This window comes from Trichechus manatus, unplaced genomic scaffold, assembly GCF_000243295.1.
Source record: "Trichechus manatus latirostris isolate Lorelei unplaced genomic scaffold, TriManLat1.0 scaffold00092, whole genome shotgun sequence".
NCBI lineage: Eukaryota > Metazoa > Chordata > Mammalia > Sirenia > Trichechidae > Trichechus > Trichechus manatus.
Window position 1 is genome coordinate 10,909,172 of NW_004444028.1, and position 27,984 is coordinate 10,937,155.

General features: G+C 42.2%; 1 protein-coding gene across 10 annotated transcripts in view; it reads left to right on the top strand.

Annotated features, from left to right (window-relative positions):
• The window catches only part of PEX5L (peroxisomal biogenesis factor 5 like), a 239,956-nt gene extending 225,589 nt beyond the window's left edge, over window positions 1-14,367 (top strand). For 8 of the 10 annotated variants that reach the window (XM_004382313.2, XM_004382310.2, XM_004382308.2 and 5 more), the window contains 5 exons: window positions 1,346-1,416; window positions 3,334-3,531; window positions 4,189-4,354; window positions 4,723-4,880; window positions 12,661-13,650. In XM_004382313.2, coding sequence (XP_004382370.1) covers window positions 1,346-1,416; window positions 3,334-3,531; window positions 4,189-4,354; window positions 4,723-4,880; window positions 12,661-12,865 — 798 coding nt within the window. In that variant the 3' untranslated portion in view covers window positions 12,866-13,650. Of the gene's footprint in view, window positions 1-1,345; window positions 1,417-3,333; window positions 3,532-4,188; window positions 4,355-4,722; window positions 4,881-12,660 lie in introns of all 10 variants that reach the window. The other 2 variants (XM_004382311.2, XM_004382307.1) reach the window with 2 other exon arrangements.
• Window positions 14,368-27,984: the final 13,617 nt, after the last annotated feature.

Here is a 27,984-nt window from a genome sequence, read left to right on the forward strand (position 1 = left end):
TCTGAACAACTTAAAAAAATCATCAGTATTCTGGGGGAAATAATCAGTATTTTTTATGAGTTTATATGGTATATGTAATAATAACTCCTGAGGAAGGAAGTCAATACAATCATAATGGCTTCTTAAGCTGACTCTGTGTTTTCCTATATTTTTGCTTTAAGGCCTCTACAGCATTGACTGCGATGAATGGGAGAGTTAAGCACTCCTCATATCTTTTTCAAACATTTTTAAATGCCTAAAACTCTGATATACCCCAAGCCCCCTACAAATTTGAGAACCACTGTGTGTAATGCAACCCTGGAGGCATAGTGGTTAAGAGCTACGGCTGCTAACCACAAGGTCAGCAGTTCAAATCCACCAGATGCTCCTTGGAAACTCTATGGGGCAGTTCTACTCTGTCCTATAGGGTCGTTATGAGTCGGGATAGACTCGACGGCAACGGGTTTGGTTTTTTTTTTTTTTGGTTTGGTGTATAATGAGAGGTTTTGCTCATATGTATTGTTCTTGCGGACGCGTGAGAATTAGTGTTCTTATAAATATTTAAGTAGAAATTTTCTGTATGAAAAAAACTACTTTTGTTGTAGATATGAAAAAAGTTATCTGCTTGAAGATGTTCATCACATTAGTTGCAATAGCAAAGGACTGAAAACAACCTTAGAGCAATAAGGGATTGGTTGGGTAAATAATGGGATATCCATTTAACAAAATTCAAAACTAAACGTAGGAGGATTTTATAAAAACATGGAAAAGTGCTTATGATACAATATAAAGTATAGACTATAAAATTATTTATATATTATGATTGCATTTTATATGTGTTTTACACATTCTAACAGTAATTATAATATAGCAGTGAACACATTGTGGGATTTTTGTTTTGTTCCGTTTTCCCTAGTTCCTAAATTTCCTGTAACTTTTCTAATAACTGACTTTCGTTTTATCCATTTCATTTCCTTTTGTACATCTCGGGATTCCTTATTGTAAGCGTTAGGCTATTTGGCTACATTTCTGGGTTATTTTTCCACTTCTTTCCTCACAAGTGTATAATCTTATATATTTATCTTCTGGCTTTAAGATACGTAGTTTCGTAAGATCTCAGAAACAGTGGGTCACAGGAGAGAATCAATACTGTAAGAGTTTGGAAAGAATGGCAGAAGAACTTGACCCAGAAGTCACAGGAGCATTCAAACAAAGAAATGCATGTGATATTTGTCCCTTTTACATGACTGTCACATCTGAGTCAGGTCACTCTGCATGGAGCCATCTATCAAAGGGAAATAAACTGACTCAAGCACATGACTGATCTGCTGCCTCTTCCATCATTGACATCCGCTGTTTTTTGCAGGCATGGCAGTTCCTTGGGATAACCCAGGCGGAGAATGAAAATGAACAAGCAGCTATTGTCGCCCTCCAGAGGTAGATGCAGCTCAGTGCAATATTGTGGGCCTGCTGGACGCTTGTTAATGGACTTCTTATGTTTCAGATATTGAAGGACATTGCAAAGAAATTGGCCAGGAAAAGGGCTGAGATGCCACGTATCACTTACACTTAGTTCTGGAAAGCAACTTATGAAGAAACAATTTTCCTAAATTGCAATGTTTTGTCTCTCCAAATCAATTAACATTTATTGGCACCAAAGAACATGTATGTCAAAAGCAGTCATAAAATAGACTTGTTGAATAAATAGTTCCTTTTTAACTTTCTAGCCTTTTTCAGCATCCAAAATAATAATAATACTCAAAATAATCACAATGTAATGTAACTCCTTATGTCTATAGTTTCCTGAGGTGGTTTCTGCAACCTGAAAGTCTAACTCCTGGGCCCCTGACTGAAGGACCGGGATCCTTGTTTTCCCTTGGGAGGTGGTAGGCAGGGAGGGCTAGCATCAGCCCTTACTTGACTAGAGCCCCTATTCAAACACTGGGTCAAATGGCCCCTCCCAATTAGACTTCTACTTTCCTGCCTTTTCTTGCTTTTAACACAATCTTTAGAAAGAGATTTTGTGTGTGTGTGTGTGTGTGTGTGTTACGTCCATACATGTATATTCCATGTATCTTATGTGTGTGTGTGTGTATTACATCCATACATGTATATTCCATGTATCTTATGTGTGTGTGTGTGTGTGTGTGTGTGTGTGTATGTGTATATATATATATATATCCCAGTCTTGGAATCTTAAAATCTAAGAATGCTAGATCCTTAGAATCCTAGGGTTTTGCAATTCTAGAATGCTACATCTCAGGTCTCTTTTGGTGTCTGATGGTATAATGGTGCCTGGGGTACTGTCCTGCCTTCAGACTCATTTCCTATAGATGAGAGAATTGGGGATTAGGGAAAGTTAAAGTCACACAGTTAGTATGTAACAGAGATAGGACTTAACCCCACAAATCCAAATCTGGAAGTCTGGGTTGGCAGTTCTTAACCCTGCTTACACATGTGCAACAGAATCATTTGAAGAAAACAAAAAAGCCCAAGCCCACCCCCAGAGATCTTATTTAATTGGTTGGGGTGAGGTCCAAGCTTCAGTATCTTTTAAACGTGCATTCAGGGTTGAGAACTTCTCTGCCAGGTGCTGAGAAGCTTCTGGGACATTGGGACCATCCTAAGGAGACAGTAAGTACTGTCTAGCGCTTGCTTCTCAAAGCGTTATCCATGGAACAGCAGCATCACCATCACCTGGAAGTTTGTTGGACCTGCCCAGCCTCGGGCCCCACCCCAGGCTGACTGTACCAGAATCTGCATTTGACAAGATCCCCAAGATTTGAGTATGCGTCAAGGTTTGAGGGCCCTGGCTCGAGGCCGGTGGGATAGCATGAGGAGCAGCAGGAGCCTGTGTCTCCTGGAAACACATCAGTAGTCTGGAAACACGGGAATTTCCCCGCCCTTTGCAAAGCAGTCCTCTGTACAATCTTTGCTCTCTGAATATCCAAGTTTAGTTCAAGTCGGTTGGCTTTGGGACTCTGGCACATTTATAACAGTGGTAATAGAGCAGAATTAAAATAATGATATCCTCTATTTCTCATTAGAGAAACTACTAATTATGTACAGAGATGAACCATATTTTACAGAATTTACAGCTTAAAAACTATTGATTAAAATAACCTAACCTGCCGTCATCAGGATGAGTTTTAACTCTTCTAAAAATATGCTTAGTTTCCAATTTTTCTGCAGATGAATATGTTGTTTTCCAGGGACTTGACAGAAATAAACTTAGCAATGTGTTTGCACTGTTAGTTAATAAAGACCTCACATTTTCTAAAGAACTGTTGGACTCTGGCTCCAAAAAAAAAAAAACCTGAAATTGACGTTTTTTTTCTTTTTGTACTCTTTCAGGTGCTTAGAATTACAGCCCAACAACTTGAAAGCTTTGATGGCTTTGGCTGTGAGTTACACTAACATCGGCCATCAGCAGGATGCCTGTGAAGCTCTCAACAACTGGATTAAGCAAAATCCAAAGTATAAATACCTTGTGAAGAGCAAGAAGGGATCTCCAGGTCTCACTCGGCGGATGTCCAAATCCCCCATTGATAGGTATCCTTCTCCTTATATTACAGCTGATGGTAAACACCCATATATACAACTTATTACCTTAAAGATAATTAATGAGCCTTGGATCCCCACCACCACCACCCACTCCAGAATGGTTTGTAGGACACCATTCTGCTAGAAGAGTAGCTCCAACTAAAAAGATTGATCCTTGAGACCAGAGCCACTCACAGACACATCTGAGCACCGTGTTTTAAAGCCAAATGTTTTAGACATATAATTCACCTAAAGTAAATTATAATGACTACCAATGCTTCAAGTTGTGTAAAGCTGGAGAATTCAGAAATGGGGAAACATGGAGGTCCTATCTATCCTCTAGGAATTTTGTTTCTATCAGCAATAAATCATGACACTAAATCATTTATCACTAGGGCCTTGGGTAACTTAGCTGTGGGGTCTTCTACACTGGCACTCATAAGTCAATGGAACTCCCTCGTGAAGACCTGACTCAGCCTGCATCTGTGTATTGACAAAATAAGCAGGTATTTTCAACATTCAGTGCTGACAGTCCTTTCATTAAGCTATTTTCAGCAAGATTTTTGCAATCTGTAATAAACAGATACTTCCAAGAATAGAGAACCTAGTAGCAAATAATTTCTGTTCAGACGATTTGGATTACAAATCTAATGTTTTCCCTTGTAGCTCTGTTCTGGAAGGAGTGAAGGAATTATATCTGGAAGCTGCCCACCAAAACGGAGATCTAATTGACCCAGACCTACAAACAGGTCTGGGGGTACTGTTCCACCTGAGCGGAGAATTTAACAGAGCAATAGATGCATTTAACGCTGCCTTAACTGTTCGGCCAGAGGTAAATGCACACACAAGAAACCATAAGGTTCCCTATTAAAACTGTTTCACAGGCTACACTTCCTTTCTGCTGCACTTTCTTTATTTCCCTGCTTCCAGTGGTTTAAAGCTATCCATATTACTGCTATGTTCCTTTGGCTGTTACTATTTACATACCTAAAATATAAGCATTAATTGCGTACCAGCATCGGAAGGTGGCTGCGTTTGATGAACGAAAGTCATTTGACAAAGTCGTCCATTAAGATTTTTGAGTAAGTCACAAGCACTTGGATAAATTTGTCATCACCTTCCTTCCCCAGCAGGGAAGCACGAGAGTGCTCTGTCACTGTGAGTTGTACTGGTTGTAGACAGCTCTATTTTTGTTGTCAGGACTATTCATTATGGAATCGTCTCGGGGCGACCTTGGCGAATGGTGACCGCAGCGAGGAAGCCGTGGAGGCCTACACACGGGCGCTGGAGATTCAGCCAGGCTTCATCCGGTCCAGATACAATTTGGGAATAAGCTGCATCAATCTGGGAGCCTACAGGTGAAGTGTGGCAACAAGCTGAGAACCGAGAGCTGAGTTCAAGGCTGAGGCTGTATAACCTGAGAGGTGGTTTCCAAGTGAAGATGCCTCCCTTTGTGGAGGATTTCTCCTTGAATTAGTCACTGTTCTCCAGAGGGACGGATCCAATAAGATATATATATCTGGGGGGAGGGAGTATGTGTACGGATGTCTGCATATACATGTGTGTATAAATATGTGGGAGCCCTGGTGGCACAGTGGTTAAGAGTTCGGCTGCTAACCAAAAGGTCGGCGGTTTGAATCCAGTCGCTCCTTGGCAACCCCGTGGGGCAGTTCTCCTCCGTCCACAGGATTTTGCCAGAGAGTCGGAATGAACTCGGTGGCAACAGGTATGTGTGTGTCGTTGTTAGTTGCCATCGAGTCAGTTCCACGGGGTCAGAGTAGGGTTTTCAAGGCTGTGACCTTTCAGGAGCACATCACTAAGCCTTACTTCCAAGGTGTCTCTGGGTGGGTCTAACCCACTGGCCTTTCGGTCAGTAGTCCAATGCTTAACTATTTGTGCCACCCAGAGACTCCTGTGTGTGTGTGTGTGTGTGTGTGTGTGTGTGTGTGTGTGTGTGTGACAGAGAGAGAGATTGCTTTTAAAGAATTGGCTGTCAAGATTGTGGAGGCTCAAAACTTGCAATAATTCAGGCAACAGACTGGCAACTCCGACAGTCTTGTGTCTGGAATAATTCAGGCAGTGCGCTGGAAGCTCCAATAGGATAGCTGTGTTGTAGCCTTGAGGCAGAATCCTCCCTCAGGAAACCTCACTTTTGCTTTAAAGGCCTTGTGGAGGGTAATCTGCTTGAAAGTCAACTGATTTAAATATTAATCACATGTAAATATATTCACAACTAGACTAGTGTTTCACCAAACAGCTGGGCACCATAGTTGACACATAAGATTAGCCATCCCATTTCTCCCATTAAGGTTAAACGTAGAACCTTCAGATTCTGAGGCTTGTTTAAGCAGTAACCATGTGTTTCAGTACTTCACAAACTTTGTTGTTGCTGTTAGGTGCCATCGAGTAGGGTCTGGCTCACAGCGACCCCGTGTACAACAGAACGAAACACTGCCCGGTCCTGCCCCATCCTCACAATCGTTGTTATGCTTGAGCCCATTGTTGCAGGCACTGTGTCAGTCCATCTCACTGAGGGTTTTCCTCTTTTTCGCTGACCTTCTACTTTACCAAGCATGATGTCCTTCTCCAGGGACTGGTCCCTGCTGATAACATGTCCAACGTATGTGAAACATAGTCTCGCCATCCTTGCTTCTAAGGAGCATTCTGGCTGTGTTTCTTCCAAGACAGGTTTGTTCATTCTTCTGGCAGTCCATGGCATATTCAATATTCTTCCCCAACACCATAATTCAAAGGTGTCAATTATTCTTTGATCTTCCTTATTCATCGTCCAGCTTTCGCGTGCGTACGAGGTGACTGAAAACACCATGGCTTGGGTCAGGCACACCTTAGTCTTCAAGGTGATTGATTTTTAACACTTTAAAGAGGTCTTTTGCAGCAGATATGCCAAATGCAATGTGTCTTTTGATTTTCTGACTGCTGCTTCCATGGGTGTTGAGTGTGGATCCAAGTAAAATGAAATCCGTGACAGCTTCAGTCTTTTCTCCGTTTATGGTGATGTTGCCCATTCGTCCAGTTGTGAGGATTTTTGTTGTCTTTATGTTGAAATCCATGAAGGCTATAGTCTTTGATCTTCATCAGTAAGGGCTTCAAGTCCTCTTCACTTTCAGCAAGGAAGGTTGTGTCATCTGCATAACACAGGTTGTTAATGAGTCTTCCTCTAATCCTGATGCCCTGTTCTTCTTCATATAGTCCAGCTTCTCAGATTATTTGCTCAACATACAGATTCAATAAGTATGGTGAAAGGATACAACCCTGAAGTACACCTTTCCTGACTTTAAACCACACAGTATCCCCTTGTTCTGTTTGAACGATTGCCTCTTGATCTATACAGGTTCCTAATGAGCACAATTAAGTGTTCTGGAATTCCCATTCTTCGCAGTGTTATCCATAATTTGTTATGATCCACACAGTCAAATGTCTTTGCATAGGCAATAAAACACAGGTAAACACCTTTCTGGTATTCTCTGTGTCTTAGTCATCTAGTGCTGCTATAACAGAAATACCACAAGTGGATGGCTTTAACAAACAGAAATTTATTTTCTCACAGTCTAGTAGACTAGAAGTCCAAATTCAGGGCGTCAGCTCCAGGGAAAGGCTTTGTCTCTCTGTCGGCTCTGGAAGAAGGTCCTTCTTGTCAATCTCCCCCTGGACTAGGAATTTTTCCACATAAGAACCCAGGGTCCAAAAGACACGCTCTGTTCCCAGTGCTTCTTTCTTAGTGGTATGATGTCCCCTCGTTCTGCTGGCTTCCCTTTCCTTTTATCTCTTGTAAGATAAAATGTGGTGCAGGCCACACCCTAGGGGAACTCCCTTTACATTGGATCAGGGATGTAACCTTAGTAAGGGTGTTACAATCCCACCCTAATCCTCTTTAACATAAAATTACAATCACAAAATGGAGGACAACCACACAATACTGGGAATCATGGCCTAACTGAGTTGACATATTTTTTTAGGGGGAACATAATTCAATCCATGACTCTCTGCTTTCAGCCAGGATCCATCTGACATCAGCAATGATATCCCTTGTTCCACATCTTCTTCTGAATCTGGCTTGAATTTCTGGCAGTTCCCTGTCGATGTACTGCTGAAGCCACTTTTGCATGCTCTTCAGGAAGATTTTACGGGCATGTGATAGTAATGATATCGTTCAATAATTTCCGCATTTGGTTGGGTCACCTTTCTTTGAAATAGACATAAATATGGATCTCTTACAATCAGTTGGCCAGGTAGCTGTCTTCCAAATTTCTTGGCATAGACAAGTGGGCGCTTCCAGTGCTGCATCCATTTATTGAAACATCCCAATTGGTATTCTGTCAATTCCTGGAGCCTTGTTTTTCACCAATGCCTTCAGTGCAGCTTGGACTTCTTCATTAAGTACCATCAGTTCCTGATCATATGCTACCTCCTGAAATGGTTGAACGTCAACCAATTCTTTTTGTTATAGTGACTCTGTATATTCCTTCCATCTTCCTTTGATGCTTCCTGCATCATTTAATATTTTCCCCGTAGAATCCCTCAATGTTGCAACTCGAGGCTTGAATTTTTTCTTCACTTCTTTCAGCTTGAGGAATGCCGAGCATGCTCTTCCGTTTTGGTTTTCTAATTCCAGGTCTTTGCACATTTCCTTATAATACTTTACTTTGTCTTCTCAAGCCGCCCTTTGAAGTCTTCTGTTCAACTCTTTTACTTCATTCTTTCTTCCATTTGCTTTAGCTACTCAATGTTGAAGAGCAAGTTTCAGAGTCTCTTCTGACATCCATTTTAGTCTTTTCTTTTTTTCCTGTCTTTTTAATGACATCTTGCTTTCTTCATGTGTGATGTCCTTGATGTCATTCCACAACTCATCTGGTCTTCGATCATTAGTGTTCAACGCATCAAATCTGTTCTTGAGATGGTCTCTAAATTCAGGTGGGACGTACTCAAGGTCGTACTTTGCCTCTGGTGGACTTCTTCTAATTTTCATCAGCTTCAACTTGAGCTTGCATTTGAGCAACTGATGTCTCTCAAGCTTTAGACAGCAGGAATTCCCTAAGGATCTTGTTAAAGTCTAGATACCCATACTTCTCCTCCAGAGATTTGGAATCAGTTGGCCTGAGTTAGGATAGGTTGTCTAGGTTTTTAACACCCCCAAGATCAACAATTTGATAACCATTGCCCTATCTAACCCTTCATTTCTCAGGTAAAGAAAAAAGAGCCATGTCATGGAGGGGGGATATAACAAAATTATGAACTTCAGAAGATCCCAGGGCCAGTTTTTGGCAAAGCACAACCAAGAATTCAGGTTTCTTAAACCTGATTTACTAATACAGTTATCAGAAAGAAAAATAAGGGAAGAAAGAGAGAGAAAAACAGAGAAAGAAAGAAGGTTTTTGGTATATCCCAAATATTGCAAAAACAAGTAAGTTTTTGATATAAGTATTTCCCAAATATTGCACGGGACATGCTTATACTAAAAATTATTCACTGTGTATCTGAAATTTAATTTTTTAAGTGGGTGTCCTATATTCTTGTTCTTATTTGCTAAATCTGGCCAGAATGCCAGAAGCAAATATGGCGATACTTAGTCTCACACACTTTGGACATGTTATCAGGGGACTAGTCCCTGGAGAAGGACATCAGGCTTGGTAAAGTAGAGGGTCAGTGAAAGAGAGAAAGATGCTCAATGAGATGAATTGATACAGCAGCTGCAACAATGAGCTTAAGTATAGCAACAATTGTGAGGATGGGGCAGGATCAGGCAGTGTTGTATACAGGGTCGCCGCGAGTCGGAACCAACAACAAAATCTGGCCACCCTGATCAACTGACTACTGAGGAACATCTTGACTCAGCTTTGTGGGTCTTAGGTTGTCATGTCAGATGTTCGCTCATCATTTCTTGTGAAGTGATAAACATTTTGTGTTTTCTCCTGAGAAAAAAAGACCATCAAGTGAGACATAAATGAATTCTGAAAAGGAGTTAAATGCATGCTTCGGAAATAACAACCCTCAATAGAGACGTGGTCAGAAGAAAGCCAGGAGCTGGTACAGATACTTCCAATCCACAAACTCAGGGCCTCTCCCCCAAGAACTGCAGGGTCTGTGTATGTAGCTATAACACTTGCTATTTGTCATCTCACATTTTCTGTAGAGAGTCAAAGACATGCCCCGTCCTGGTACTGCATACAACTGAAATAATGAGAGAAAACTGTTGGCGTGAAACTTGAGTGTAGCTTAAAGTGTTATATCTTTGTCAATAGGAGCTCCAGAGTAGAACTTAGACCAGTGGACCTTAACCTTGTCAATAGTGAGGACGCTTATTAATGAAAAGAACAAAATTTCATACACCAACCCTCATCCCCTTTGATAGTAATATTTTTAATATTAGTATGAAAGGAAAGCTACTATAGCGTGAGTAATGTTTTTAAATGAATGCATTTTTGATAAATCATAACGATATACACAGTTTAAAACTATTCATACATATATATGCAAAACATCTGAAAACTATTCACACACACACACACACACACATATAGTCTTCTGAGTTCCCCAAAAGGACTCTTACTTCACAAGTTAGGCACCAGGCTTAGACTGTCTTCATGAAAAGCCCTGGGGTGTATCTGATGAGGTTAACAAGAGTAATCAGACTATTCTTTTACTCTCCAAAATCTTCAGAGGTCACAGTCATGCACTCTCGGGCTGTGAGCACGGTGAATGGGGAGGTTCCGAGCTCTTCCTTCCCCCAGTGTTCTTACACACCCTGGGTTAGGAGAGGAATCCCAAAGTCATCACATTTGACCTTCCACCCCGTGAAGAGGGATACAAAAAGAGCATCCAGCATAGACTCGCCATCTGCATCTCTTTATAAATCTGTCTCTCTTGGTTGAACACAAGAAACCCAGAAGTGTGGGTGGCCGGAGCGCCCACTTCATTCTATTGCTCAGGTTGCTACGACCATTTCCCAACTGCCTTCTACTTACAGGCAAATCTAACAATATAGGTAAAAAAATGTCTAGTATCAGAATCCTAGAATCATAAACCCAGCTTCACTTTCTTCAAGGTCTTTTACCAGATGCTTAACAATAACTAGGAGTCCTTGGGTGATACAAACTATTATTGCGTTGGCTGCTAACCAAAAGGTTGGAGGTTCTAGTCCACCCAGATACACCTCAGAAGAAAGGCCTGGCAATCTACTGAAAAATCAGCCACCGAAAACCTTATGGAGCATAGTCCTACTCTGACATACATGGGATTGCCATGAGTCGGTATCAACTCAAGGGCAACCGGCTTTGATAATAAGTACCTTGCAAGATTAAATGAGATCAGGTGCGTGAAAAGTTTTTGGGAAGAGTAAATTGGTACAAAGTAAAGTGGCATGATTCTTCTTCACAAGAATCAGTTTGTCAGACAGATAATACAGGTTTGGGGTGACATGGGGGTGCTAAAGAGGGCAGAGCCAGCAGGTGTGTCTGGCACGTGAACACATCATCTAACTCAGAGGCCCCTTCACGCTCTTAATTATTGAGGACGCCTGGGCCTTTTATGTGGGTTGTATCTATTGATACTGTGATAGAAAGTAAACTGAGAAATTTTTAAAATATTCATTTCGAAAAATAATAAACTCATTGCATGTTAACATAAGGAACATATTTTTACGAAAAATAATTCTTTTCCAAAACAAAAAAATAGGTTAACAAGAAGAGTGTCATTGTTTTATATTTTTGCAAATTTCTTTACTCTCTTGTTTAATAGAAGACAGATTTTCATGTCTGCGTTTACATTCAGCCTGTTGGGATATCACACATAATGTAGCCTCTGGAAAACGCCATTGTACACACACACACACACACACACACACACACACACACACACACACACACACATACAGAATGAGGGTGAAAGGTCAGATAACACCTCAGTATTATTATGAAACTAATCTTGACCCCCCAGATGCCCAGGGTCTCCAGACCACGTGCTGAGAACGGCTGATCTAAGTTAACGGTAAGAGCTTTCACATAAGTGGACTCAACTGTGCTTTATAACAAGGTTTTAAAATGACTTCTATTATCTCTAGTATGAAGTCAGGGAAACTGAGGCTTAGAGAAGCTGAGCAACTTTCCTAAGACTGAATAATGTGGATTCAAACTCAGGTGCTCTGATAATAAACTCAACTCTACCCCAGCTGCCTCCCATATTTCTATCACCAATCAGAAAAGTTAGACCACTTTGTTTCTGAAGTAGGGCCAGATTCTTCCCCCTAAACCCTAGCTATAGAAACCGAATAAAGGCCTGGAAATCTACTTGCAAAAAATCAGCTATTGAAAACCCTATAAAGCACAGTTCTACTTCGACACACACGGCGTCGCTATAAGTCAGAATCAACTCAATGCAAACTGATTTTGTTTTGTTTCGTCTTTCATAGAAACCACATCTGCAAATGGATTAAGTCTTCAAATCATTCCTGCAGGGGAAAATCAAATGCATTCACTGAGTTTGCAATGGTTTTAATAGGACCCTTCCTCTCCTACATGATATTCCTAAAATGCAAATTAGCTTTTTTTCTTTCTCATTTCACTAAATTTAACAATTATTTTTCATAAAAGAATAATGAGAGAATCAGAAAATTGTTCATTGGATTGTCCAAACCACCACAGAGAAGTGATTTAGGATTTTTTTGTTAAAAAAAAAAAAAAAAAAAAAAAACCATTGTCATTGAGTTGATTCCGGCCCCTAGCGACCCTACAGGACAGAGTCGAACTGCCCCATAGGGTTTCCAAGGATGTAATCTTTATGGAAGCAGACTATCACATCTTTCTCCCATGAGCAGCTGGTGGGTTTGAATCATTGACCTTTAGGTTATCAGCCAAACACTTAGCCACTGCCCCACCGGGGCTCCTTAACCAAACCAAACCCATTGCCGTTGAATAGATTCTGACTCATAAAAACCCTACAGGACAAAGTAGAACTGCCCATAGGGCTTGCAAGAAGCAGCTGGTGGATTCGAACTACTGACCTTTTGGTTAGCAGACTAGCTCTTAACCACTACACCACCAGGGCTCACTTAATCCCCTCCCCTGAGTTTGCTACCTCCAAAATCAGTTGCATTTTAAAATGTCTCTTTTTCTACCCCCTTAGAGAAGCGGTCAGCAATTTTCTCACTGCCCTCAGTTTGCAAAGAAAGAGCAGAAATCAACAGCAAGTTCCTCATCCTGCAATTTCTGGGAACATCTGGGCCGCCCTCAGAATCGCACTGTCTCTGATGGATCAACCAGAGCTCTTTCAGGCAGCTAATCTCGGTGACTTGGATGTCCTTCTAAGAGCTTTTAACTTGGATCCTTGAAGGAAAAGAAGAAAAAAAGAAGCCCTCGTCTGTGTAATTATCCTGAGAAATGCAAAACTATTTTATTATGAATTTCAAAAAGGATAAATCGAATGTTCAAAGGGCCATAGTCTTATAACCCAAGGGAATTCCTACAGACAATGCCCAGTTTCTGTTCAGATCCAAAAGCACAAAATGTTGTATATAGAGTTAAGGTTGGGCTTGAAAGACTCAAGACAAACAAGATAAAGTGACTGTGTGTGAGTACTCTTGTCACAAATTGCGAATACTTTGCAAAACACGTTCTTTGGGTTTTTGTCCCCAGCTGATGACAGCTGGTGCAGCTGATGAGACAGCTAAGGAGCTTGCTCCTGGGGCCCGTGGAGAAAGCACTGCCGCAGACGGTGGAATTCTGACCGCTTCTGAACGATCCCCAGAAGGTCCCCCTTTTACAAACTGAGCGTAGTTTGGGCCATTGGTGCATGCACATGTATTAACTCTTGACTAAAGAGCCGCATTGCTTAAACCTGTTCCCATTTTAACTTTTACCGTAGCCCTTTAATTCCAGAGAGGGAGCTTTGCTGGCAAAAGCAGTTTTTGCACTAGAAATTTTTGCTGTTCCCAATCAGAACTTTTCTGGGACTGTATATATGCACTTTAATATCTTGTTTATGCCTTGCTGGAGTTTTGTTTTGTTGCTCCAATTTTTAACTTGGGAGTGAAAGATTTGAGAACTCAGCCTTGTTAGATCAACGGACCAAATAAAAATTTCTGAGAATAGTTTTTCATAGTGTAGGGTTTTGAAGGTGTGTTTTTCTTAAAGCAGATATGGCACAGAGCATAAATATGTCAGACACAGCTCTTGTTCTCATGCATTCTGGGACTGTATGATTTAGACAAGGAGACAGGGTACTGTCTCTGCGTGTATTCTCCGAAGGGAGACAGTTTGATGACATCATGATTTCTACTGAGTTCACATTAACTTGCTTAAGTGTCATATTATACTGGCTTTCTAACTGCCCTGCACACCAATATTCCTTTTAAACTGTTAATATTTTAAATGATATTTCTTAAGAGTGATAATACATTTTCCTTAAAAATCATGTTTTCTTAGCTCCATAATAATCTGTGCTGCTCACCCCTTTGCACTCTGTGTGATAAATGATCAATATTTTCTAACTGAATGTCACTGAATGCCAGTGGTTTGATATGAATGATGCATGCCCCTTTGATTCTTATTTTGAATGTTGATCAAGTATCAAGAATTTTCTGTTAGCGGTGGTGTTTCGTTTAATTGATTACATTCCGCTTGGTTCTTCAGAGAACTTTGTTTGAGACTTGGGAGTTATTTTGAAGGATCACTTTTTTTTTTAATTAGAATTGTTTGCAACATGCTGACCAAAATACAATTTTACCAATGACTGGTTCTAGTAAGTTGAGCCCATTCTTCTTCACTTTGTCTCCTTCCATCCTCCAGAACCTTCCCCAAGGCAGTCTGATGCCAACTTTTTCTTCCTGTTCTTGAGTTAGTAGTCGCTGGTCAAAGTCATGATTCCAATTACTAAACAAAAATTCGGGCCAAGACAGTTGAATTGACTGGAAATTAGCTTCTCCTCGGGGGAAAAGTGCACACATGCCAAGACACTGAACTCCAGGTGCAGGCGGACGCCCTCCCTTCTGTGACGTTTGATGCGACTAGGGGATGGGTGGAGAGACGGCCCTCAAATTAACATGGACCCGCAAGTCCTTGGGGCCTCCATGAGAAACCACCGATTCTGGTCTAGAAAAGCGAATGTGAGGGCACTGTGCTGGGTGCCAGGTTTTGATATTCTTCACCGAAGTTCACTTGGGCCAAGTGATCCCCCAGCTGGGCAACAGGAGGTAGAGGCTTTTAAGGCATTAACAGTTGGGCAATAGTGGTGCAGCAGTTAAGTGCTCAGCTGCTTAACAGAAAGCCACCCAGTGGCTCCTCTGGAGAAAAGACCTGGCGAGCTGCTCCTGTAAATATTACAGCCTAGAAAACCCTAGGGGGTGTTCTACTCTGTCACATGGGGCCGCCTCGACAGCACCCTGGTCTCAGGGACAAAGTAAAGCCCAACAATATCTTCAAAAATGTGCTTTAGAATTTTAGCATCCTAGAAACTCAGTATGGGAAGGGCTCTTGGGGACCACTCTCCCACCCAGGGCATCTCCCTGCTTGAATATTCCTGATAGAAAATCCTCCATTCTCTGCCTGTTCCTTCCTCTTCCCAACCCTGTCCATTCACTAGGTGGTTGGCTGACTTGAATCCTTCATAATCCATTAGAAACCTCAGAAGAAAGATTCAAAACAAACTTGACAGGTGTTCTGTTTGTGGTACCGTTCTATAGTCTCTGCAGTAAATCAATTTACAGTAATAATGATACGCTGTTTGCTGGGCCTGGCTGGCACGACATACATAAGACAGTAACAATTCAAAGCTCGAGAATAAACGTGGGATAGTCTGGTTTAATTCGATTGTTGCTAAGTGGTGACAAATTTTTGTGGCCCAAGTTTTATTTTGCTATTGGAATATGAAGGAACTTCAAACTCCAAGGAGTTATCTTAGGGGAGAAAAAAATATATCTATTCCTGCCATTATTCGGTGATTTGCAGAGCATCTGGTAGGACTTTCTCCAGCCTATCTAGTCTCCATCAGAACCAAGATTTTCACACATCGTTAGCTGTTGGGAAGTCCAGAATTACTGCCCAAGAGGAAAAGAGTCGTACTTTTCAATAATATTTTTTAATAAAATTAAGTAAAAAGTTAGTGAAAAGTATACAGAAATCAGAGCACCACTAAAAATTAAGTAGTAAGACTTTACAACAGTCTATATTGTATACGTCAGTTCTGGGTTCTTGTTTTTTTGTTTTCCTCCCATACAAACATATTTTTAGGCAGAACTGTTGCTGGCATCTCCTCCTCAGGGCCGGAAAGTGTCATTTAAATTACCCCTTCCGTTTGAAAGAGTAGGGCGTTCCTGGCTCCCTTCTGAGGCTCCTGGAACTCTGGGAAGGCTTTGCATTTCTTTTTTTCTTGTATTTCTGAGGTACCTAAGAGCTCTTAGATGATGGTCTTCTTTCGCCAGAATGGCTGCTCAATTGCATGATGGGACTTTGAGGGGCTGACTTCACCAGCAGATTGGATGAAAATGCAGAGAAAGCCAGTGATCATAGCTGGGTTTCAAAATGTGTCCTAACTATTGCTAGTAGTGTTTCTATGTGCTGCCATATCCTAGCAGTGAGGAGAAGGAATAAAGGATCCCCTTACAGGCCCATCATGGATTCTTCTTTCCCTTTGCATTCTGCCAAAAACACTCCCCATGGCTCCTGAAAGACAGGCAGATCTTGCCCACCAGAAAACTTTAATAGAAAACTATGAGCTGTGCTTTCTCAGCCTATCTGGATTTCTACTAGAATGGCAAATTGTTGATACATAACTGGGTAGGAATGCCCAGGACACGCTCAGCTTTCAGAGTTTTATGCCACTTTCTTCATTCTTTTCTGTAAAGAGAACCATTATATTGAATCTTGGGCCCATGTCTTGGTACTAGCACTAGACAAAACCTCCTGGTCTCTTCTATACAAGCAAGACTTGAACGCAATTTTATCTAGTCCCATTGTAACAGGAGTGCTCGAACTCTTCCCGGTAAACTCTGTGAGCTCCTTGGGAATACAGAGAAAACAACAAACCCCAGTCAGTTCTGCAGGACTAGACTGGACCTTAAGTGAGTTGTCATTGTCACTGTTGTCCGTTGTTGTTATTCTTTGATACTTGACAAGCTTCTAAAAGCGTTTTAGAAACAGGGTACACTGAAGGTTTCATTCATGTGTCATTGTTTTGAGACCCCCTATTTTGGAAATTAATACACATGCACACATATGATTTCAACTTTGTAAAATCATTTCAGATTCATTCCTTATCCTGATTTTACTGCATAGTGTCCCTGTCATGTCAGTATTTACAGAACTGGTTGGAACTGAACTGTTTTGAACTAAGAAGTAGACACATATATATTTTTAAAGAGTGTCCATAGATGAACTCTGACATACGTTTGTAAAAAGAGTAATTTTTAAAAAGTAAACAATATAACCTCAGGTACAAAACTACTGCATGCATTCATACTTGCAAATCTGCCTACTCAAATATTAACCACAGCATGCAATGTAACCTTCCTGAATGTAAACGCACCCAGCGCATGGTTAAGTCACACAGGTTAGCTTACTCCTCCTTGCTCCTGAACAAGGAACATTTACATGAACTTCACAGTTTTTACATTTGCTTTTAATATTCTGTCTTTGAGATTGTTCTCATGTTATCACCTGGGACTTTACAGATATTCAAACATCTGGCTCATGCAGGGTTGCAGCCAGTGCCAAACTGCTAATCCTCTGAGGGATCCAGATACTTCGACTTCCAAACTTTAAAAAAATAAAAATAAACAGGCCTCTGAGGCACCAGAGAGCCAAAGCTAAAACAAAATCCTTGTGTCTGAATGACTCAGCATATAAAGTTTTAGGTTCTAAATTCTGAACAGTGCATTTCAAACATTTTCTAAAAATCTGGGAATAAATCAGGCATTCTAAATAGGGTGGAGAAGCTGGGGTAAAGTTAAGCTTATGAAAATCACTGTAAGGCAGAGTGGACATAGGGCCTTAGTTCCCTTAGATGTCACGGAGCCAGTGTTGTGTGGGGAGTGTGGGGTGTCACGGTGTCGTTCTCAACACGGTCCTATCAGTGTGTAGGTGGGCTCCGTGGGCCCATGTCCCTTGAGGAACTGCACTTGATCAATACATCTAAAAACACTGACGTTCAGGGGCGATGAGAGGATTTCACGGTCACTCGGAACCAACCCTGAAGCCCTCTCACTGCTGTCACCCGTTCTGTGAGAGAACAGACAAGGATGCTGGAATTGGAGACAGTGAAGCTCAGTAAGACAACGGGGTCTGTCGTTAGTAACAGCTCTGTCACCACTTCGTACACTCCTACAGTCCCCCCCCCCCAACTCTTGAGCTCAAAGACAGAATTCCCCAAACACACAGCAAGGACCTTTATGTGGGGACATCAAACAGTTAAGAGGAGACAAAATGAAAAATTAAAATATGAGGTTTAACAAACTCTTTTGTGGTATTTCGCCTTGAGTACAATTTCCACTACCTACACACTAGGCAGCAACCCCAAAATAACACACTCTGGAAACAAGTGCCCCGATCTTGGGCCTCTTTTCTCGGGACCCTCTTACAAGACAAAACTAACTGGCAACGTTGCAGAGTGTCTCGTCTCAGCAAAACCCGGACGGGTTCAGGGGGACAATTTGAGAAAACTGCACTCAAAATAATGTTAACGGGAAAACAAAATGAGGAGGCAGTTCTGTGCTCAATAATAAAATGTGTATAGAGTTTTTTGGTTTTTTTCCCCCTTCTGAATTTCTTGGAGAGGAAAAGGGTATGATGTAAAAATAACTAGAGAATATACACACTCAGCTGACTAATTTGGCATTTTCACTGAGAAATACATAAAACCTTTGCATGAATACTTTAAAAGGGTCGTACCATGTGAGAAATGATGATTGAATACGTCACCAGTAATTATAGGAAATAGAGCAAACCTAAATTTTCACCAACTTCCCTTCATTTCCCACTCCATATCATCTAACTAAATCCCTCTCAATTTTCATTGCCCAAATTTGTTTATATTGGTTGGAAAAAAACCTGATTAATTTAGTAAACTTTTTACAAACTATAACAAGCATTTATTAACTATTTAGAAAAGACATTTCTATATATTTTGTATATCTATGAATATTGCCTATCTAGTCTAATCTAAAAATACTGTTTTGAAATAAATTCTTCTGTGATGCTTCTCCATCATGCTTAATAATGTTTAAAATCTTGGGATTTCATTTTTAAGCTGAAATACATAAGAAAAAAAAGATAACTTTAAATGTTTACATTTCGCTTCCAAACTAATACCAACTCAAATTAAATGACCTGTATGTAGTAGATTAACAGCAATTGTCGGGGGGGGGGGAGATAAAGGTTATTGGCTTACTAGGTGATGCTGTATCTGTGTATTTAGTGAAATATTATGTAACACAGCACAACTTTGTTGAGTATTAAGGCTTCGTCTTAGTATTCCCTGCATTGCTCTTTGAAATAAAATTACTACCACAAAAATCACCTCTTATCATACTGATATGTTTAATTTACTCAGTTGGCTTATAATTTGCAGCGTACCAAGATTAAGGTAGTATTTTTGTACTATTATTGGAAGCATGCCTTCCCTTTTTCACATTATTAAACTGTATTTATATTTGTGCAATTTTAAACTATGTTTTCAAATAAACTTTGTCTGTGGCTTCGAGGTCTTTTCAGGAATCTTTCAAAATGGGATTTGGGGGTCAGAATTGCTTCAAATCAAAGAGAATCCATTTGTACTACTGGCTAATGGTCCTTTTATTGAATACCATTACATATGATTTTGCATGAGTTATCTGGAAATCAGGAATGCATTTTTAGATATAAAACAAAGCTTTAAAATCTTCCTTCTTTGTTAATTTTTTAAGACTAAAATATTATTTAACCTGAAATTGAATTTTGTGGTTTTTAGAATAAAATTATTAAAATATATTTCAGTTTTAGGGTCTTTTTTTTTTTTTAATCAGTCAATAAATACTAGAGCACCCACTACGTGCTCAATGGCTAAGCGCTCGGCAGCTAACCGAGAGGCTGGCAGTTTGAACCCACACAGTGGCTCCGTGAGGAAAGATGTGGTCATCTGCTCCCGTCAAGATTGCAGCCTAGAAAACCCTAGAGGGCAGTTTGACTCTTGTCACGTGAGTTGAAATCAACTGGATGGCTCTTAAAAACACAAGGATACTACAGGCAGGTGCTGTTCTAGGTGTAGGACATAGGGGTAAGTAAACCAAATCAGCCTAGCCCTTGAAGAGCTTCCAGTTCTGTAGAGGAGACCAGCAAATACATTAACAAATAAATGTCATGTGCTGAGAAGTGCTAGAAGAACAAGGCAAAATAAGGTCTTATGAGCACAATCAGGGGCTCCTTTATCTACGGGCGGTCCGGAAAGGTTTCTCTTGTGAGGTGGCGTTTCAGCTGATATCTGAATGACCAAGAGAAGCCAGCCACGTGGAGTTGAGACAGGCCCTCCCAGCCAGGACGCCAAGGCAGGAACAGGCCTGTGTGTGTGCAGTGTGGCGGGCCTGGTGAGAAGGGGAGAGCCTGGAGGAAGAGCTGATGTGCCCCCAAGCAGAGAAGGATCCATTCAGTCTGAACTTTCCATGTGTCCGCGATGCTTATTAACTAAAGTCCCTGAACGGCCAGGCTGGCGATGGAGGAACAACTCTGATGAAGGGAGCTGAGACACCACGTAACCTCGGCGGAATTCCACCATTTTCTCTGTAAAATTAAGCCGTACGTCTTTCTTGTCCCATCTACCTAGTAATGAATTGCGGATTCTCCCCCACCCATTTGATAACTGAAGCCACCGTTCTGTCTCCCACCCCTACTCTCTCAAAAGACTTTAGCTTTTGAAGTTGAAAGTAGATTTTTAACATGAATATATTAATTTCCTCAAATAGCTGCCTCACTGCGTGTGTATACAAAAGCAGCCCAAAGTGTGAAGCCTTCTCCACATTTCTTTACAAGACAACGCCTCTATTACACAACAATTTAGGGCTTCCAAAGACTTATACGTATGTTTTCCCTATTTACACCCCACAATAAATAATGCTGCCTGGCAATCATCTCAGTGCATCAGAACCTTGGGGACTGATGGTTAATTTTAGTATTTTGCCCGGGGAACTAAACTGCTGCTTCTCAGTCGGCCCTGTGCTTGGATTTGCTCACCTGAGTTTGGAAGGGTGGAGACATGGGCAGTACAGCTGCTGACGTGCCTCCTCGGCCCTAGGAAAGGGAAGCAGAAAAGAAGCTAACATTTACTGCTTGCCCTGTGCCAAGCATTAGTGGTTCAGTGCTAAAATTCTCACCTTTCGTGGGAGAGACTCGGGCTGGCTTCCTGGCCGATGCACCTCATGTGCAGCCAGCACATGTCTGTCGGTGGTGGCTTGTGTGGTGTGATGATGCTGAACAGGTTTCAGCAGACCTTCTAGACTAAGACAGACTAGGAAGAAAGGCCTGGCAATCTACTTCCAAAAATCAGCCAGTGAAAACCCTATGGGTCACAACAGTCCAATCCAGAACTGATCATGGGGATGGCACAGGAACAGGCAGCATTTAGTTCCACTGTGTACGGGGTCACCACGATTTGGGACCCACTCGACGGCAGCTAACGACAACCACAGCTTCACATGGCAGCCTCCTAAGCTAGACGCTTCCTTCCTGCCATCTTAACCTCACTGGCGCTCAGATCCTTTGCCTTTCCCCTGCTAATAATCTGATCTAGTCCATAATTAACGTTGCTGCGAATAATGAATATAAGCAATACCAATAACTGTGTAAGGTAAAAAAAACTTTCATAGATTAAAAATCACAGCTAATACTATAATCCGCAAAAACTAACTGAGGAAAAATTAGGCTTGACAGAAACAGCCAATATGATGCCTAATACTGCGCATAGTAAATTTTGCTATTGACTAAAAACCGACAGAAGAATCAAACCTTCCTGACAAAACTGAGGTTTGCAAAATTTGACCTGGTGAAGCTGGACTCAATGGAAATAATGCCACAAAATAAAACTTGGAAACAGCAGGCGTTTTAATAGGGAAATTTGATAAGGACTGAAAACTAACTGATGATTCAGGTTGTCCTAAAAAAAACAAACAGAATTGATATTAATTTCCCTTAAACTAGACAGGAAAATGTAAAAGTCTGGGAATAGTTCCAGCTGGATGACTGTTCCACGCCACCTCCTCTCTCCCCCAGACTCCTTCGTCCTCGCTCTCAGCTTGTGATCCTGCTTTCTGTGCCACAGAGATGACTGCAGCAGGCAGGAGAGGACGCCCGGCTCCCCACCGTCAGCATCCACACTCCTGCTCTCTGCTTGGCTGCCTGCTGCTGTGGCGGGGCTCCCCAGGGCCCTGCCTGAAGCCAGGCCCCCACTTAGGCTCCAGATCCCATCCCCTCTTGCCTGCTAAAGGACATGGAACCAACAGTTCTCCCCGCTTTCTCCTAACTAAGACTACATTTCCTGTTTGAGCATTCCTACCTGGGTCTCGGAGTCCCTGGGTGGTACAAACGGTGAACATGCTCGGCTGCTAACCAAAAGGTTGGCAGTGTGAGTCCACACAAAGGTGGCTTGGAAGAAAGGCCTGGCAATCTACTTCTGAAAATCAGCGGCTGAAACCCTTATGGAGCACAGCTCTACTCTGACACACATGGGGTTGCCGTGAGTCAGGACCGACTCAACAGGGTCTGATGGTCATGGTGGATCTGTGTCTTCTCACATTAAAAAAAGCACTTCTCTTGGCCTCACCCCACTTCCGTCAGCCACCACCCACTTTTTTGCTTCTCTTTGTAGCAAAGCTCCTCGAAAGACTTGTCTGTATTTATGGTCTGCAATTCCTCTCCCCATTCTCTCTTAAACGCACTCCTTCTTCCACTCTCCACAACTGTTTCCACCAAGGCCACCATGACCTCCAAGCTGATCTATCGAATGGGCAGTTCTCAGTCCTCATCTTTCTTGACCTGTTGCAATTGTTGATCATCACCGCCTCCTCAAGACACTGTTGACTAAGCTTCTACTTCCAGGCACCAAGTCTCTCTGTTTCCTTGACCTTCTTCCCATCACTCCTTCTCAGGCTGCTTTGCTGACTCCTCTTCTCCCCGACTTATGTTGAAGTCACCCGGGCTCAGTCCCTGGGCTGCTTCCATTTCCTCTCCATTCTCCCTCCATTGGTAACCACGTCCAGTCCCATGGCTTTGAATACCACTTAGATGCTAATGACTCCCAAATGTGTATCTTCAGCACAGACCTTTCTCCTCAAACCCAGAGTTGTATCTCCAGCTTCCTACTCAACATCAACCATGGAGGTCTAATAGGCATTTCAAGCTAACAAGTCCAAAACTGGACTTCTGATCATTTTTCCCTACCACCCCACCACAACCCTGCCAAGCCTTCCCTATATTAGTGGATGATAAATACATTTTTCCAGTTGCTTGGGACAAAAACTTTAGGAGCAGCCTTAACGCCTCTCATTCACTTACATCCCAGATCATATCTGTCAGGAAATTCTCCTGGCCTTAGCTTCCCACGTACCCAGAATCTGAACGTCCTCATCATCTCCACCGCTATCACCCCATCTAAGTCATCATCCTCTCTCACCCTGATTACAGGAGCCTTTCCACAAGGGTCTCTACTATCCTTGCTCTCCTACCATCAAGTCTAAACGAAGAGCGACACTTCTGAAATGTAGGTCAGATCATGGCACTCTTCTGCTCAAGACCCTGCAACAGTTCCCCACTGCACTCTGGGGTCAAGCCCTTCCAGTGACCTTCCGGGTGCATGAATGTGGCCCCTTTCTGACTTCCTCCCCCCAGCCCCTCCACAGAAGCCACACTGCTCCTCCTGCAGCATCTCCAACATAGCAGATATGCTCCCTCCCTGCGGCCTCTCCTCCAGCAAGTCCCTCCACCAGACACACTCTCCAGGCAAGCATCTACTTCGATAATTCCTTCACCTTCACAGCTTGGCTAAAATCTTACCTCCAAACAATGTCTTCCCTAAGTACCCCATTTTAGTACTGAAAAAAGTTGTCCCCAATCCCTTTTTTCCATAGCACTTAATAACTTCTAACCTATCATATGATCTATTTAATTTTTATATTCACTGTCTGTCCCCCCCGCTAGAAAATAAACTCAACAAGGGCAGGAGGGGTCCTTGTCTATTTCATACACTGACAGATTCCAAGAAAAGCAATACCAAGCACATAGAAGACATTCAATATTTATTAAATGATAAGCTGTGATTAACAAAACATATTGGCTTACTGGAATTCCCTCCAGAAAAAAAAAATCATCGATGTTGATATAATTCAAATTTTAAAAAAAGAAATTTTTTTTTTAGACTGCAACAAAGGGTCCTCCTTAGGGTCAAAATGCTATATGGGTTAAAATGATGGCATAAAACAGCCCAGCAAAAATGTCCCGTGTCTATCAGATTCTGCCAGATGCTTTACATAACTCCTGTCTTACTAAGCCCATTATACAGATGAGAAGACTGAGTCTCAAAACTCTAAGTGCTTAGCAAAGTCATACAGCTAGTTTGCGTTAGGAACAGGATTTGAACTCAAGTCTATCTGCCTCCACTCTTGCCATAATACCACTGTGCCCTCCCCCTACCCCGACCTCACTGAAAGACTTTTCTTAGTAGATTTTTAAATGATTGGCTGCATTAAGGATGAGAATAGCTCACAGTCTTATCTGTTAAATATCCTCGCTACAAGTCAAATTTGTCACTGACTGCATTTGAAAAACAGGACCATAAATTCAGACAGCACATACCCACACTGGTAAGCTCTCCCAGTAGGTATGAGGAATACATCGAGTGGATGTGAATAGCAGTTGGCTTGCAAACATGTCCTAAAAAGTACAGGAAAACTTCACAGTTCTCTGAATCATAATTCTCACCATCCCAATCATTTTCTTCTCATATCCAGCTCACCAAAACATATGGTATAACACTGAAGTTGGGTGTTTTATTTGGATTTTTTTAAAATATCTTGTTAGCTGCCACTGAGTTAGCCCCCAACTCATGGTGACCCCATGCGCAACAGAACAAAATGCTGCCTGGTCCCGCACCCTCCCCACGATCCGTTGTGGACAGGACCGTCGTGGTCCATAGGGTTTTCACTGGCTGATTTTCGGAAGCAGAAAGTCTTCCTTTCTTCCTCGTCCATCTGAATCTGGAAGCGCCACTGAAACCTGCTTAGCATCATAGCAACATGCAAACCTCCAGGGACAGATGGCTGGTCGCTGTGCATGAGGGGCATCAGCCTGGAATCAGACCCAGGTTTCGCACTGAACCATCACTGCCCCCTTTAAATACCAAGGTTCTTTTTTTTTTTTTAACATTTTGAACATCAAATGGATGTATTTTTAAGCAGTAATTAATACGCCCTATGTGGTAGGCAGAGTAATGCACCTCCCACAGACATCCAAACCCTAAACTCTGAAACCTGGAAATATATTACCTAACGTGGCAAAGGAGCCCTGGTGGTGCAGTGGCTAAGCGCTCGGCTGCTAACCTAAAATCCGGCAGTTTGAACCCACCAGCTGCCCTTTGGAAAACCTATGGGGCAGTTCTACTCTGTCCTATAGGGTCACTATGAGTCAGAGTTGACTTGACAGCAACAGGAGTTTGTGGATGTGATGAAGTCAAGGATCCTGAGATGGGAAGATTATTCTGGATTATTCGGGTGAGCCAATGCAACCACAGGGTCCTTATAAGAGGGAGGAGGGAGGGTCAGAGTCGAAGGAGGTGTGAACACGGAAGCAGAGGTGGGAGTGATGCCCTTGCTGGAAGGCCACTGTTTGACCCAAACAAAGAATGTGGACAGCCTCTAAAAGCTGGAAAAGGCTCTCCTCTAGGCCACCAGAAGGAACACAGCCCCGCTGACCCATTCATATCAGCCCTGGGGGACGCATTTTCATACCTCTGACCTCCAAAACAGTAAGATAAATCTGTTGTTTTCAACCACTAGGTTTGTGGTGATTTGTTACAGCAGCGATAGAAAAACGAATATACCCAAAGCCTGGTCTCATGGAGACGATGAAAGATTCCAAGTCATGGCACCATCTCAGACACCAGAGGCCTGTGGGGACCACTGATCCCTTGGTGTAACCAGTGCTGACTCTGCTTTTACCTGCGTTGAGAAAGTCCCCAGCAAACTACAAGCCTGGGAGCCATAAAGAGGTTTTAACTGACTCCAATAGTAGAGAAAGTCGAAAAGACATCAGACCCCTCCCTCCCTCCTTCACAGAGGGAACGTCTTGCCATCACTGATGTTCCACTGTTGGTGGGAACCAAGCAGCCCCAAGGCTCTCTGGCAACACAAAGAAACCCCAAGGGAAAATCAGTCACCTCCTCAAGTCACCTGTTCCACCGAAGGATAAGAACCTGCAAAGTGCAGAATCCGTTTACTTGGCGTTTTTCAAAAGAAAAACAAAAGGAGTCATAAAGGGACCTCAGATTGTGAGAATAGCTTTTAATTTTAAAACAATTGAAGCCAATAAATCATCCATCTCTCTTTCCATCACAAGCAAATACTCTCCCAAAACATTTGCAATGTTTCAAACAACTGTGACTAGTGCAAGATAAAATACATACAAAATCTTTCAGGAGCCAACATTAAAACCTGCTGGGCAGGGTGGGCACAGGATCAGCCTCCACCGAGGCCGAGAGAAGCGGCACATCTAGAACGGCGAGATTTCCCCGGTATTCCAGCACGCCCAGCGGTACATGGACTCACAACACCCGGGGAGGGGAAACCAGGAGCGAATGCTGCCTAAAGTGAAACCAACATGTCCAAACCCTCGTGAGGCTAACGTCCTTGGCAACTGGAAGACGTCTGAAAAATAAGTGAAAAGGTAGCAGCTGAAGAAAGTGGGTTTGGGACTCATTTGGCTTTTGTTTTTATGATCAGGGTTTTCTATGTATTGGTTTTAGGCAGAAAAATCTTCTAAAAGGTGTTCTGTGCCTCACAGCACTCTTACTCCAGCAAAAATGTTTGCATTGCTCTAGTTGGATGTTTCAGAGAATTATCCTTCTTACCTCTGGTATCCACTGCCTATCCCTAGACCATCTAGAGTCTGGGGAAGTGCTGTCCAATAGAAGTATACCCACTCCTCACTTATCAACGTGGTTAGGTTCCAAAGACCAGGTCATCATATGAAAATTGGCATTATGCAAAAACGGAGGACGATCACATCAGATCACAAAATGGAGATGACCACATCATTACGTAACTGCTAAACCAGCGAGAATCACGGCCCAGCCAAGGTGACAACACAACCTTCACCATCACAGTGAGCGCTACCCTTGCCTCGCACCTCAGCATTCATCACTGCGAGACGTGAGTCGCTAACGCGCAGAACAGGCGGATAGTAGATGTTTTACTATTGTTGTAAATGCAAAATGTCGGATAATGAGATAGTTGATGAGTGAGGATAGCTATAAGGTGAGCCACATTCAAAGACGTAAAAGGAATAGGTGAAATTAACTTTAATACATCTTTTTTATCCAATATACCCAAAATATTGTCATTTCAGCCTGTAATCAATAGAAAATACTGATGAAATATCTTACTTGCTTTTTCGTGTGTATCAAATTTTTACATGTATTTTACACATACAGCACATCTCAGTTTGGACACGCCACGTCTCAAGTGCTCATCAGCCACACGTGTCTACTGACGACTGTACCGGACAAGGAGGTCTAGAGAACAAACCCTTCCCGCGGTTCACCGAGTGGCGAGCCTCCAGGACACCATGCGGATAACTTACACACCAACTGAAGAGTACAGAACCTTGTTCTGTAACCTAGGAGTTTTGACCTAAGGGTAAAAGGTTGATTGGATCCATTTCATCTAATCCTATCCCCCAGGTCCTGTCCCCCGACACCTGCCATCTCCCCTCGGACAGTCTGTGCTGACGATGTGATGTCGCAAGTGACATCTACAAGATGAGAGACATCCTTTCTGTAACCGACAACTTTGTCAGCACTTATTTTGGGAGCAAAACTATAACTGAATCAGGATACAAAATATTCCTGAAATGTTACAGATTTAGCTGAAGGTAGCTCTGATGCTTTTCTAGGGGGGTTTACATTTTGTTTTCTTGAGGGGTTTGGTAGCAAACTGCCTCATAGACTGGAAAATTGAGAGTTTCAAGAGTAGGAAAATAATGGGATGATTACCAAAGAAAGTAAAAATAAGTGCAGCAGGAATAGAAATGGGAGTGGGGACACTAAAAATGACAAGGTCCAGAATCAGGGTATCTACAAACCAAAAAGACAGTATCTAAACCTCTAAATGATCCCTCACATTGCATATGCCTGAACCCAGTAGCAACCGCAGGAAAACAGAAATGTTAGGGCGGGAAGGGACGTCAGAGTTCATCTAGTCCAACCCACTCGTTCTAAAGAAAA